Below are 15,171 nucleotides of genomic sequence, written 5' to 3'. Positions count from 1 at the left end.
CATTTGATGTAACACTGTAGGGTCTATGGCAGGGGGCTCTCTGATAGCTCTGGCTTCTGTTACTGCATTAGCCCGAAGACTGTAATCACAGACTGACACATCTTCCTGTACATTTTCATCCTCTGGTTGTCTTGCCTGAAGCTCTTCAATACACTCCAACCTCACAACTTCAGATTAAGGTGCGAGATTACACCATTCATTAATTACACCTGTGTTCTGTTCATACTCCTCAACTGCTTCCTCTATCTCTTCACTGTTTTTCCCGTATTTGTCTCTGTTCCTCTTGACAATTGCTTTAACACTCTCAGCCTGATCTGAACCCAGTAGCTGTACCCAGCCAATGTTGTAGAAGGCCTTGTATGTGGGTAGGAAAGGTCTTTTCAGCTCCTGGTCTGATCGATAAGCTAGGTATAGTTTTAGCAATGCTCCATGAAATTGCTCTGGATTCTTTTTCTCTGACACACGGTAAAACCTGATGATGGCAGGCTTGTCTTTTTTTCGTCTTTGAACAAATTCCATCTCATTAAGCAAGGACAAAACATCTTTACCTTTTCCCTGTTTGCCATACACAAAACTTCATGTAGCTGCAAAGTCAGCCAAGCACATTTCCTCAAACTGTGGTGTTTCTGGTCTGCATTTGTATTTGTCAGTCAAAGATGTCATCCACACATTTGAAGATTCTGCCATGTCCTCCAGTTGTGACATGCGACTCTACTCTAAGCCAGAGCTGTGATAGCTCACATCAATGTTAGCATTCCAGGATTCAAGCAGATAAGGATTATATCCATTTACCCAGCAGTCTTTTAGGTCACGTTTCAATATCACCGCACTAGATTTGTTCATCACATGGAGGCACTGTTCATACTCACTGAGTGTTAAATTACATCGAGTTAAGAGCTGCTGCAAACTTAGGGAGGCAGCTTCAGGTTCATGCAACAATAAGTTTATTGGTCTGAGCTTCCTCTTTGCTTCTACCGCTTACTGTAATTTATCATTCTCAGCTGGTCTCATTATGATGGTTTTTCTGGCAGGTGGTCTGGGAAACTGATGTCTGCAACCTGAGCCAGGAGTTTTGAAACAACTTTTTGAGTGATTTTTGCTGTGCTTTTGCACTTCTTTGACAATTTTGTGTAGTTCAGGTTGCGTATGTGGGTCAGGTAGCTCAGCTGTAATGTATTCAGACACAAAATCACACACTGTTTTATCATCATCTTCCTCAAACACAGGTGCATTTTCTACCCATATGAGGCAGTGTATGTGTGGACTTCCACGGTGCTGGAACTCTAGCCTGTAAAACCAGTCAACAATCCTGCCAAGGGGTTGAGCGGACGATAAGAGCAGATCTATGAGTAACGCCTCCACACGTTTATCAAACATGCGCATTGGTGTCACTAAATTGCTTCGCAAAATGTCAGTCTTTGCTGCCCAGTCAAGCTCTTCGAAGTTTACTTCTTGTCCCTGCTGAGATTTTATTGCCTCAATTACTTCGGGCCAACGCATTTCAGTTGCAAAAAATGTCTAAAAGAATGTAGGTGTTCCCAACTGTCTGATCATTGCAAATAGGTCTCTTGTTGTTTTCTCCCGATATGCTGGAGTCCCTCTCAATGGCTGCATGAATCTAACCGCATCTTTGTTTCGCACCAGTTTCTCAACCTCTCGCTTATCTTGCAACATTGCTGAGGTTATTTTTCTTCCATCTCTGGTCAGTGGTTTTCCTTTGCGTAACTGTGTTGTCATGCTTGATGTCGCCAAATGTATTTCAGTCACAAACTGGGCAAAGAACAAAAAATTTGTATCTTTGGCAAAGTGTTCATCAATACAGAAAAGCCTTGATTTGAAATATTTGCTAGGTGATAATTTTATGGGTATTTTTTCATCCAGGGTATTCTGGCCTGTAGGGAACTGAGCAGAGAATGCCATGGCCTCCAGTTTAGGTGTTTTAAAAAAGCTTACTGTATTGTTTCTTTCTGTAGGTGCAACTGAGTAGATTCCCTCACTGAAACATAATATCTCCTCTGCAACATCTGGTGGCTGAAGGCACGATTCTAAAGCAAAACCTCCATTTGGCATTTCACCTTCCTGTTCTGCATCATTTCTTTGCTCCTCTGGTTTGTCATTATGAGCTACTTTGTCAGTATTTTGTTCTTCTATATCATTTTGTAAGTCACCATGTGCAATACTCTCAAACCTGTCAATCTCCATGAGATCATCTTCATCCTAAACCTCCTCTATTTGTTCATCAACATCATCATCATCATTATCTTCATTCTCCTCAGGAAGAGTGGGGTCACATAACTCAGCCTCTCATCTGATAGTTATGTCTTCATATTGTGGATGAATCTGTTTATGTAGAGCCTGTACAAGTTTAGACCAAGGTACAGTTTGGAACAGCTGATGACCTCTGTAACACAGGCATCTTTTAAATTTTATTCTCATGACCTGAGACTCACTTCTTAGCCTAGGTAGAGCATCAACTGTCTCTTGTACCTCTGAAGGGACACACACAACATTACCACGAATTGCTGCCTGTCTACCTTTAGGAAGTGGAATGATCTTGGCAGATTGTATGCATTTCGCTATGAGATGTCTCTCCAATATAGTGAGATCAGACAACTCAGGCGGAATTTCAGCAAGCTCCAAGTTGTTAGCCACAGCGAGTGGGGGCATAGCTCCATTTTTAAGATAATTGTTACAGGTGTAACAAATCCACTCTTTCCTTCTTTCATCAGGCACCTTGCACTGTTGTTGATTGATGCACTTATCATCACAAACATGAACATACTTTCCTGTTATGCATTTTTCCACCACATCTATGTTTTTGACATAATTTGACCTTATGCAGGGTCGCACTTGATTTTGAAATGATGCTTTGTGACAGACTGTGCACACATAAGTGGGACCATTCTTTATGCGTGCTTTAATGCGGGCGTTAATGTATTGTTTTTGTCTTTCTTTAAATTCACTGTCTTTCCTGTAGCGGGTGTTAATGTATTGCTTTTGTCTTTCTTTAAATTCACTGTCTTTTCTGTACCGGTTCTTAATATAGTGCTTCCTTTGTTCTCTGAATTCAATGTCATCTTGGTATTTGTTTTTTAACTTTTCTTGTCTGCCTGTTGTTTGTTTATTGACAGATGCAGCTGCCCTCCTCTGACATTTCCTTCTTCGATTTTTGTCACATTTTGACAACTTATCTGGTGATATTTTATTTGAGGCATTAGGAGGTAAATGAGACATCGTGATATCATTACTCATTGTAGCAGGTAATGCAGTAGCTCTGCTAGGTGGGATTTTGTGGGAAATTTTACCAGAGCACTGACTGGCTTCAGTAGGTTTTTTTGGTGTAACTGAACGAGACTTGTGACAATCATCATGCAGGATGGCATCTGACAAAGTAGCAGCTTGACTCTCCTGTGGGAAATGGATGCTGATGTTTGCTATGTTGACATTGTGAAACTGCAGAGGTGTCAGTTCATATACACAGGAAGAAGGTGTGCCTAAAATCTTGACACTTTACAAGCCTGTCAATCACATCACTTAGATAGGTAAACGCTAGCATTACAGCAGTACCAAGATCGTATGTGCCCATATTTAATGGCAAACCACTGGCTCTTCTAGAGTGTGGATCAAAGAATCCATATCTGCCAGAGTTGTTTCTGAATACTGCAATGCATAACCCACTCATTATCAGCAAAGCATACTGCACATCTGACAACAAACAGCTCAGTCCTGCTTCTAGGACCAGGAGATGCCTTGAAGATTCACAGTCTCAGATAGTCTCAGATAGTCTGCCATATCTGGATGGTTGCTGAAGAACTTTATATACATTGCTGCGTGCAGGTACCTCTGCAGGAAGCTCATCAACAGCCAAGTGGATACTTTTAGGAAACCTTCTCTAGCTTTCTTGTACATCACATCACCCTTATCCAACACATGGTCAAGGTCTGCACTTGTGATTTTCATTCTCATGAAGAAAAGCAAGAAAGGTCAGAGAATTGCAGGTACACTGGTGATTTCTGGAATCTCCATATTTCACAGAATCCTGACTCTGGGATGCAAGCACATTTGTCATATCAGCTACTCTCTCACCGGCACAATCAAGATGAGATGGGCCTGCTACACATGGAATATTCCTGTGGTCTCTGTCTTTAACCACATCAGCATAAGAAATTGTGGATATGACAGATACGTCAGTTTCAGCTTTGTCTTTATTACTGGCACTGTCAGACATTACATTTTTGCATGAAACATTACCTTGTACTCCCTTTTTTACAGCATCGGCATCGGGTTCACCTGGAATAATCTCATTTCTGCTGCTTTGAGGGTGTGCGCGTTCTTCCTGTGGATTAATGTCATCAGATAGAGAAAATTGACTCCAGCGCTGTTTAGCAGCTTGTGATCTCTTCCCTTTTTTAGGCATTGTCACAAGTTTTTTTTTTTATCTTACTTTTAGAGCAACACAAAAATGAACTTGTGTACCAATAATCGAGGTGCCTTAAACTTTTAGCTTTTGAGCTACAGAGGTGTGTTAGTCAAACTGCAATGTAGTTGAATTAATTCACCTAAATATTTGTTTATAAAGAAGATAATGTATAGGATTAAATCAGTTATTTTATATTTTAGGGCAATTCCTGAAGCAGGTTTACGAGCTAGTCTGATTATTTACCTAGTTCCCTTTTAGAGCAAAAATACTGATATAGTCAGACACAATTTTGTGAAACAAAACTTGTTACAGGTATAGAAACAACTTTACAAAAATGTATTTTCTCAGCAGCGGTCCACTGTTTATTCAGTATTTGTGGAAAACCTATTAATTCAAATACACCAACACAATACACGTTATTTATACAAAAGTACTTCGGATTCTTAAGTATATGAACAAGACAGGTTTTTTTACACAATATGTATGAGTTCTTTTGCCTTTCAGGAGTGGTCCCCTGATCAGCGAGAGAGTTTAGAAGATGCTTTTCTGGAGTGGTCCCCTGATCAGCAAGAGGAAGCAGCAAAGAACAAAAGAGGAGATGTAGTACCATTAGACAGTATTACAGATTTTCAATAGGAAAAGTTAGTGCAGGTATTTCAGAGTAATAGAACAGTTGCAGAAAAACAGAGAGATGATAAATCAGGTAGAAGTGTAGAAAAGGAAAAATTCCACAGATGGAATGGATAACATCCAACCAGACAGAAAAGAAAAAAGATATTAATAACTCCCCAAAAAATGTAGCCTTATTCTTACATTTTTAAATATTGATGTATATCATTACAAGAAAAATAAATGCAAAAGCAAATGAGAATGAATTGTCATGAGAATATGACAAAATGTACCAGGATGCTGCCTGCTTGTTTTACTGTTTCCTGGGTGGTTCAGACAGAGTGTAATCTTACTAGTTACTGTTAAAGATAAGTAGCAGTGTTACAGGCCTCATTCATTTTTTTTGGTATTCCGTTTAAACCTTGCAACTCAAGCTGGTTCAGAAGCAGTCTGCTGTCTGCTTGGTCAGTCTGCTATGGATGTAGTAGGATTTGTTTTGACCAGGGTTAATATCACTGAAAACGATGTACTGGTCACCAGAGATTTTTAAACCGGTCAGTAAATAAACTGATCATGTGCCCACAGGACAGAACAGCACACTTAACATACCTAGACAAACAATACACTGGATCAAGCCTACATCAAAGGCTTAGAGGCCACAGTTGAAAAAAGGGAAGGAAAAAGCAGAACAGTAAAGTGCAATGAAGACACAACCACCATTGCTCAAAAAAGAAAGCCATACTGAGGGGCTTAACAGAGAGCATTTGGTAAATTTTAGGTAACACTATATCCCTAATTAAAAATTAGTGTTTCCTCCACTGTACTACTATACACTCAGTAGCATTTACTCAATAAAGAAAATGTTACTGAGAAGTGTCAGTCTTTACTCTCATTGCACCATTTCTCACACTGAAAGAATATTTGTGGATCAGTAAAAAGTATTACAGAGACACATAAAAGAAAAGTATTATTATATATTCCCCTTTTGTGGAGACCCCGGTCAGCTGTCTGCAAACTTACCAGCAATATAGCTTGAAAGCAGTTTTCTGGGCCTAATAAAAGAAATAGGACTTAAATACTATGTGCATGCATCCACACAAACATGTTACAATAAATACTTTTTGTAGTTCTGACTTCCTTGTTTTCTTTGCCTCTATGGATACATCTGAATGAAATCTGTTACCTCTGTTTTTAGCTGTAAAAAAACTTAAGGATCAATAATTTATACTATATTACACACAGGTGGCAGATCTCAGATCTGGCTGGCAGAAGTCATAGCAATTCCACTTTATATTGGCACTCTTCTAAATCCTTGCAGCTAATATCAATGCTTGGTTGTTGATTAAAAAAAACAATAGATTTGTTTCATGCTGAAAATAAAAGGTTGAGATGCTATTTCTGGGTTAGGTGGTGCCAAATGTATAAGCAATGGTTGCTAGCGTTAGCATCTCGGCTAACGTGGTAGCTAACAATTTAGGTTTAGTAAAGCTTTGGTAAAAAGTGGGTAGTCGCCGAATGTATTAGCAAAGGGTTACTTTTACAATTACTGACTTCTTTACCTGTTAGTTAACAGACCATCATAACATTTTATTCCATTTAGAAGCTAAAATTTCTACAGTTACAGACTTTGCTGATAGGACAAATGACAAAGACATACTTACCAACAGAAGCACAGACACACAATATCTGCAAAAATAGCTTGGGCCATGGGAAGTGATGAGGTGTTTAAGTGCACTTGGAAATTCCATCATTATATTATAGGAAAGAGACTTTGAGTATTAAAAAAATGACATAATAAGATTTAAATACAACATGTCCTAATGATTAAGCAAGTAATTGGCATAAACTTATCAATAAAAAAGAAAAAACAAACTAATAATCTCCCATGTATTACCTTATGTGTTATTCAATGCAGTTCTCTCACTGTATGTACATGTGTTTTCTCATGGTTTTATCATGCTTGCCTGTCAATGGCAGGCAGTGGTGGATTTATTAGCATGATGGATTTTTCTACAATACTGTATACAATTTTACTATCGGGAATCTGTGTGTGTGTGTGTGTGTCTGTCTCCACTGTGTTACCATGTGAAAGAAAATCTATCAGGTACAGTGTTTGGGCAAAGCGCTGATCATGTGACCTAATTCAGTGTGTGAGTGATAAATACGGACAAAAGGAGAAAGAAACCAGATGACAAAAAGAAGAGAAAAAAATGTCCAGGGAAAGTTGAATTATCAAACATAAAAAAAAGTAACTTAAGGAAAGGAATTTAAAAAAAACAAAAGAAGAAGCAAAGTAAAAAGTTGCTCTTAAAAGTGTAAAGAAAAAAGGAAGAAGTAAAAAAGGAACAAGTTGAAAGAAGACAAGTTAAAAGAAGTTGAAAGAAACAAAGGAAAAGGGAAAATATTGTAAGTTAAAAGAAACAAAAAATGAAGCAAAGTAAAAACTTGCTATTAAAATTGTAAAGAAAAAAGGAACTAGTACTATTAAAGTAACTATTTAGAAATGGAACATTTTAATACTGAAAAAAGGTTGAAAAGAGCTTTTAATTTGAAAGTGTTTTTCCTGTCTGTGTGTGTGTGGTTGTGTGTGTGTCCACTGTTGGGAGACTTCAGCACAAACAAATTTTTTTTAGCATTTAAATGTTAAAAAGTGGATAAAGTAAGATGAAAAGCATTTATTTTGAAGGTCTATTTCCTGTCTGTCTTTGTGGGTGTGTGTGTGTAGGGAGACTTCACCACAAAGTCATTTTAGCATTTAAATGCTAAAAAGTGGATAAAGTATGATGAAAGGCTTTTATTTTGAAAGGGTGTTTCCGGTGTGTAAAGGAGAGTGTGTGTGTGTGTGTGTCTCCACTGTGTATGTTAAAGGAGAAAAACTCAGGTAACGTGTGTGGACACAGCTCTGAGGCTGATCACATGATCTCATGCAGCTGTGTCCGTTACCATGACAATGACTGCTGCCTGCCTGTTGAGTCATGTGAGCCAAATGCAAAGGCAGGCTGGGAAAGTACTGAGACTATGCCTCGCAAAATGCTCAAAATATGAAAAAGTATTAGTCCTATGGAAAAAATTCAAAAACTGTGAGCGGCAAAAGGCTTCAACGAACACGGTGATGTACTGTATTTGAAGATACTCCATAAAATGAAGGCGTGGTGGCGATTTTAAAACAGCCCCCCGTTTGTGATTTGAGGAGAATTTCAGAACCTCTGTTATAATGGGCTCCAATGGGAGTTTCAGACGGCACTCTCTCTGTATCTGGACAGTTCCAGAAAGAACCGGAAGTCCTGTGACTATGAGAGTTACATTTACTGAAAGAAGACAAAAGTACCTACATTCTGATGTATAGTTTGTTTATGTAAGATTAAAGTTGACTGAAGGAAAATAAGGAAACAAGTTGCTAAAAGTAGAAGGTGAAAAGTTAGAGTGCATGTGATGTCACCCACTCTAGCTGCTCCAACATTCCGCAATACACACTAATGGAAAAGTTGAAAAAGCTCCCAAACGTGCCAAAAACTAAAACTGTGATTATTAAAAAAGTATAAAAGATACAAAGAAGCTGATCCACCCAGAAAAAAGTTGAAAGGGACTAGACCCGTATAAACTTTAAATTAAACTTTAAAGTTTCTACCCCAAAGTATGACGAAACAAGAAGCAGGTCAATAGAGCCAAGTTGAAGGGAAATTTTAAGTGGCTTAAATTCATTTTCTAAAAAGTATAAAAGTTATTAATGAGAAAAGTATTAGCCCACATGTCCTAAAAGAGACCTACGTTTAGGAAGTGCGTCGACAAACCGTCTAGGAGTAGATAATGACCCAAAAACGGCGAAATAAAAATCATAATAAAGATAAAGGATCTCATCTCAGAGCTGTGTTACAGCTCTCCCACTAATAACTAGAAAAGGCAATTTCCGAGGAAATTACGTGGGAGAGCTGTTAAGTTGCCAGCTAGAGGCCGACCGCTCAGAAGCTGAAGAGAGAAGTATACGAATAAAAAGAGAAAGAAAGAAGATGACAATAAAAGGGGAAAAAAAACAAAATTCCAGAAAAAGTTCAATTCAGAAAAGGAAAAAAAGTAGAAAGTAACAACGGAGGAAGTAAAAAGTTGATATTTAAAGTGAAAAGAAACAAAAAAGAAGCAAAGTAAAAAGTTTCTATTTAAAAGTGTAAAGAAAAAAGGAAGATGTAAAAAAGTAACAAGTTGAAATAATGGGGTTTCAGGACTTTCAACCCCAGAAAGTGAATTTAATCTACCTCTCCCTCACTGTTAACCCTTCAAACTCGAGTTTCAGATCTTTAGAAGACTTTCTATTGGGAAACTCTACTACGAGAGAACTTTGTGTTTTTTGTGAAATTAACTCTTTCGAAAGTAGGGTGGTTCTCTTTTGTCATGTAGAAATCTCTTCCACCTGTTATATGTACCTGTTCTTCAGCACTGTCAATGATAACTTGATCTGCTTCTGTCTTTGCTAGGAACCAGACTTACAGGAAATCAAGTCCTGTAACAGGAAAAACTGAACATGCTCCATCTTGCAGGACACATTTCCTCTGAAACATACATAAAAAAATTAGTCAGTCAGTCTGTGCCAAAGTAAAAACGCACTTAATCAGCACAGAATTGTTTTTTCTACACAGTCTCTGACTAAGAACTTATTTGTCCATTTTATCTTTTGACTAAATGACAAATTGTTCATTTGATGTAGGTCATTCACACAATCTCACATTTTAAACTCGTACAAACTCAATGGCAGATTTAGCAGAAGTGTTTCACACACAGTAGCGTTGCCCAACAAATGTTGATCTAGATGATTTGTAAAATATAGATTAGCACGCCATTCTACCATAAAGATCTTACAGTGTGGGGCAGTAATTACAGAGCTGAGTCACTGTGGTCAAACTCTGAAGCCTGTTCATCTCTTCAGTCATTTCAGTGAGGCTGCCATGCAGCTGATTTATCTCTTCAGACACATAGAAAAGCTTGTTGTTGTTCAGTAATGCAGACTATTTTTTAGACTATTGTGCATATTTCTTTGAGCAGGTGTTTGAGGAAAGTTTTTTTATGGTGCTGCTTGTTATGAAATGTGACTAGTTTAAATATCATCTACAGAACATTTATTTCAGAGTTTTTACATGTGTGTTTGGCAACAAAGTTTTTTATACTGATGACTAAACTTTGTCACCAACCTAAAAGATGATGTATTTGAAGAAAACAAAAGAAAATCTCATCATGGTGATAATCTGAGACGTTGGACTAAGATGTATAAGATGTATTAGGCAAAGTCAACTTATCCGAGCTGACAGTGAACAGACATGACACATATTTCCTCAACTGCTCGACAGTAGGTCAACTGTCTCCTGGAATATCAGCTCTGCAGCATTGACCAGACTTTCTGTAAGTGATGAAGGGCTTGTTGGTTTTAAGTTTCAGTCTGACACTTCTTTACCTTTTGAGGAAGTTTCAGCTGTGGGCAGTTCTTTACTACACAACAAGGCTTCACACAGTTTCATTCACATTAAACAAGTCAGAATTCACATGGTCACAAGAGGTCCCTGTTACACACAAACAGTTTTTAGACATTTGAACAAACACTGCTGTTGTTTCATTTACAAGATAAAAGACACGTAATAAAGACGTGAGAACACAAAATTAGACAGTTAATTATGGTGTTTATTGGTGACCCAATGTTTGGTAGACTATCAGAAAGTTTAGAAAAATTGCTGCACAAAAGGCTGAGTTCCAAAAACATAGTTTATGTCTTGCTTCCAATGCTGCATCATTTCTTTAGTATGACATCACAAAAAATGCTTTCGGCTTGTCCATTCAGGGGCTGCCACAGTGAAAGGTGCTCTGCACGTTTTTACGCCGGATGGCCTTCCTGCTACAACCCTCCCATTTTATCAGGGCTCAGCCCTGGCTGGATTCAAACCCTGCAGCCTTCTGCATCCCAACCCAATGCTCTACCACAGAACCACCATGGCCCCACTAATGTAAAAGGGCAAGTATTGGCCTAAGAAAGTCTGCACAAGTATCACAGCTCAACTACTCAAGTACTAAGCAGATTATTTATATTTTACTCAAAGTAGATACATATGTCAATGTTAAGTATGTCAATACCCGACGGTGGTCTGGGAACTTAGGTAAAACAACTGACTAGAATGAACTAGACACTTTGTGTTGACAGTACAAACATACCATTACTGTGTGTATATACTGCCATTAAGAAACAAGGCCAGCAATTTGCCAAATCTTCCCATTAGCTAACTGCAGGTGTTTTAAACTTTCCACGACAAAAATAAAAGCATGACCTTTATCAACATATATTATTCAACAGTGATATAAAAAGAATGAACAAGAAGAAGTCATATTTCATTATTTTAAATGATTTATTCTTATTTGTTGGATTATTATTCATTACATTGCTGGTTTTCTTAGCATTTCCACAAGACAACTTTAATGCATTATGTTAGCATTATGCTAGCAGTTTGTTCAACACAGAAAATATTTATGTAAATGAAATATAAGTGACAGAGGTGGTGGACAGAGACAGGACATATTCATGTCTTATATAAGACATTTTCATACGTATGATGTCAAAACATTTAGCAGTGTTACACGTTTTTCTCACAGATCCATCGCTGAGGTACTTCACAGAACGCATCATTCCACCTATAACCTTTTTGAACATTAATTTCTGCACAGTCCTCTCCGTTTAACGAATGCCATTTGTTATCACTGGGTTCTCCCACATCCCAGTTCCTAACAGGTGAATGCACAAAACAAAAAAACAATCATGAGATTGTTAATATCTGACATAAAAAGACTCTTGATGGCCTCTATGTTGATAACTTATTAAATGTTATTGCAGCAGTGGTGCAGTCAGAGCCAACAGTACTGAAACAGACAGGAAGTGTGTCAGCAGTCATTCTAGCAGCTCTGAGAGTCTCCAGTCAGTGGTGTTCAGAGCCAAATGCTAACTTGAGCTTTTATTTCAACTCTTTTAATCTAATTAATTCTCGTTTGTCTCTTTTCTTTGTGCTGGTTTAGTTGGTTGCTTCTCTTTCTGTCATTTAGGATTTTGGTCTTTTTTGTCCTCAGTTAAACCACAAGGGTTTTTATGAGCTCTTTACTGAAACTCATTTTTCAGTTGAATTGGACCAAACACAAATTATTTCCAGATGTATTTAGATTTAAACAAATTGAAGCATATTTCTGTCTTACTCAAAAGTCTGTGTAGTTCCATCGATCCATCTCCAGGTCCCCTCTCTCTCTCTGTCACTCAAACCAATCCAAGTTGCCATTCTGGTGAATTCAGAGAGGAATTTCTGTTCAATTTAAACAAAAGACAATCGCTGCAATTATATTTTAGTTGTAACCAGAGACACAAAGACACAGCACACACACATTCATATCAACGAAAAAAGGTGAAACACTTCCATTCATGATACAGTGGATTCAGAAAGCAATCACATGCTCATATGTCTTCCTCATGTCCACATCATCCACATTTATTATAATAGTGGCATAACTATTGGATTGGCCTGCAACATCAACAATGTATAAAAATATTAATTACTGATTCATTTAACTATGATTGAAGCTTATTTTAGATCTGAAATTGGCAGAAGAAACTACTAAAGCATCATCTGAACTTCAGAAAGCATTTTTGTGCAAAACTATCACTTTACATGTTGTGACTTTAATAAAAGATATGTAAACATTCATGATCATGTTCATCATTCTTTGTTTGGACACACTGCACCTGTTCTTCAGCACTGGTAATGACCACCAGGTCTGCTCCTCTCTTTCTGCAGTCGTCTCTGCCTTTCGTCCATGAACCAAACTCAGTGGAGAAGAAATAAAAGGAGTAGCTGAACTTCTTCCATCCTGCAGGACACGTTTTGTCTGCAACGTAAAACAATAGATATTAGAAATGTATCAAGACATAACTCCATCTAACTGCCAAATAAAGTTGGTATGAAGTAAAACATGCAAACAGAGGAGTTTTAAGTGTCTTCACATCTTAACATTTTAATGTGCTAACAGAATGTGAACGTGTCCTTAATCCTAAACATATAGTGAACAGTTCACAAGTCTAAATCCTTGACAAGATCAAATGCCCTGTCCCTCACTGCCCACACTCACTCACTCTGACACTTGTTCAGTTCCTCAGCTGTTTCATTGAGTCCAGGATTCAGCTGGTCTCTCTCTTCAGTCAGTGAAGACACTTTGTTCTTAATGTCCTGTAGAAGTTCAGTCAGCTGGTCTTTGATGGTGGAGAGTTCTGCAGCTGCACGTTGTGGTGAGTTATAATCTAAAACCACATGAATTCATATAATGTAATACAACATACTATTTAGCCAGGTCAGATTCTTTGCTATTTTCCCCCCAATCTTTACAATGAACTGATGCCATGTACTAAAAAATCAGATATAATAAAACACATTTGCTTACAGGCATAACAGGAATATAAAAATAATTCCATTTTTACATTTTAAAATGCAATAAAAGTTTGGAAATTCTAAAGTTAAATTTGTACATTTAAATGACAATACTTCTGAAACTCACAAAGTGACTCTGATATTAACTTATAAAACACAGACTCACAGTGGACACCGCGGACGATGAGTCCAGCCAACAGGAAAACATTCATCAGCCCCAGACAGAGAACAACAGCTTTATAAAGTCTCCTGTCTGAGCTCCCAGGACCTGAACAGAAAAAGACCAGTAAACACAGTCTTAGATCAGAAATAACATGATTAAAACAGATTTAATCTCCACTCAGCAACTAATTAAACATTCTTACCTGTCTGATTTGTTGAAGGATTTGAGTAAACAGACTTGTCATATTCAACATTGACATTCATTTCCTCCATTGATCACAGGTTTGTTAACTGCTTCAGAGCTCTGGTCAGCTTTGCAGCACAGTACATGTAAATGATAAAGACACTTTGGATTCAGATACTAAGAACTCTGGGCTTTAGAGGAAGTGACGGTCCTTGTGGTTTTGATGGTCAGCAATACGAAGCGTGCTCATTAGAAGACACACCAGAATACATGTGTCGTTAAGACAACCCAGCTACAAAAACACAACAGACTTTATGTGTTGCTGCACTTGAGACATTTCTATTGAGTCTTTCTGTCTCTGCTGAATTTGAACTCTTGGGCAAAGTGAAGAGCACGGTTGTTCTCTGTTTGATCCATCTCTCTGCACTTATGTCCATAAACCTGTTTGTCTTCCAAATCAGAGCAGTGCAGATTTTCTGGATTATCACCTTGAACCCTGTTAAACACAATGGTGAACAATCTTCTACAAAAAGATTATTTTAAGACACACCACAGCTATAAAGAAATGAAACATGAGAACATGTTGTTAATGTTTATCCGTCTTTAATTAAGACAGTTATTTATAAATTATTCAGTTTATTCACTAGGAAGATAAAAGAAGAACAAAATAAAATTCATTCTGCCACCACTGATGCACTGTTAGTTATGACTCTTTCAAATCCTCCTAACGTGGCCACAAGATGTCACTGTTTGATTCAAGCAAACACAATTTGAACAAACACTCACTGTTTAACATTTATGATCACAGATTAACAAAAATCTTTTGTCATCTTTTGTGCGAGTTATCTGTAGATTCTTTGAGATTTGGAACTTTTAGGATTTTACATTTTAAAATAAATATTACTGTATTTTTAGGATTATTGTAACATTTGAATGCTGCTTTTTAAACACATTGTAACTTGTGTAATTCTCATTTAAAATGGGCTCTAATGTGAGTAAGGCATAGAAATGGCAATTGAATAATTCTGCCCAGTGTCAGAAAGCTTGGTCTCAGTCACGTGTCCTCCAACAGCATAATGACCCCCACAGCTCAAAACACCCAAGAATGGCTAAGAACAAACACTGGACTATTCTGAAGTGGCCTTTGATTAGCCCTGATCTAAATCCTGTTCAAGAAAGAACTGAAACATGCAGTGTGGAGAAGGCTGCTGGAGCAGTTTGCCAAAATACCTGTTATGCTATTTTTCACAAATCCATGGCAGCGAGGCTTCACAGGGCAGGTCATTCCACACTCCTTTCTGAGCTCGGATTTGTACACAGTCCTCATTGCCAGTCATACCACCATTGTTGGGCTCCTGTGG

At 37.7% G+C, this 15,171-nt stretch overlaps 1 protein-coding gene across 2 annotated transcripts; it reads right to left on the bottom strand.

Moving 5' to 3' along the window:
• Nucleotides 1–11,427: 11,427 nt before the first annotated feature.
• LOC137124110 (CD209 antigen-like protein C) lies at nt 11,428–13,968 on the bottom strand. Of its 2 annotated transcripts, none has more exons than XR_010913917.1 (6): nt 13,830–13,968; nt 13,631–13,732; nt 13,173–13,337; nt 12,786–12,928; nt 12,245–12,325; nt 11,428–11,782 (listed from the first exon to the last, which is right to left on the bottom strand). XR_010913917.1 is itself a non-coding variant. In XM_067498787.1 (6 exons), the coding sequence occupies exons 1-6, from the start codon at nt 13,897–13,899 to the stop codon at nt 11,635–11,637; spliced, it is 732 nt and encodes a 243-aa protein (XP_067354888.1). In that variant the 5' UTR covers nt 13,900–13,968; the 3' UTR covers nt 11,428–11,634. The 2 variants fall into 2 exon arrangements, 1 of the variants encoding a protein (XP_067354888.1); XM_067498787.1 differs by having other exon boundaries at nt 12,245–12,348.
• Between the last annotated feature and the right edge of the window lie 1,203 nt (nt 13,969–15,171).

This window comes from Channa argus, chromosome 3, assembly GCF_033026475.1.
Source record: "Channa argus isolate prfri chromosome 3, Channa argus male v1.0, whole genome shotgun sequence".
Lineage (NCBI taxonomy): Eukaryota > Metazoa > Chordata > Actinopteri > Anabantiformes > Channidae > Channa > Channa argus.
The sequence above is the reverse complement of the archived record's forward strand: the minus strand, read 5'-3'. Positions and strand labels throughout refer to the sequence as shown.

Excerpts from the sequence above, each read along its gene's own strand:
- LOC137124110 (XM_067498787.1), bottom strand. The coding sequence starts at position 13,899 with ATGGAGGAAATGAATGTCAATGTTGAATATGACAAGTCTGTTTACTCA. Across the intron at positions 12,349-12,785 it reads TTACCAGTGCTGAAGAACAG|AAATTCCTCTCTGAATTCAC; the intron begins GTGCAGTGTGTC and ends TAAATTGAACAG. Across the intron at positions 11,783-12,244 it reads GGAACTACACAGACTTTTGA|GAACTGGGATGTGGGAGAAC; the intron begins GTAAGACAGAAA and ends TTCACCTGTTAG.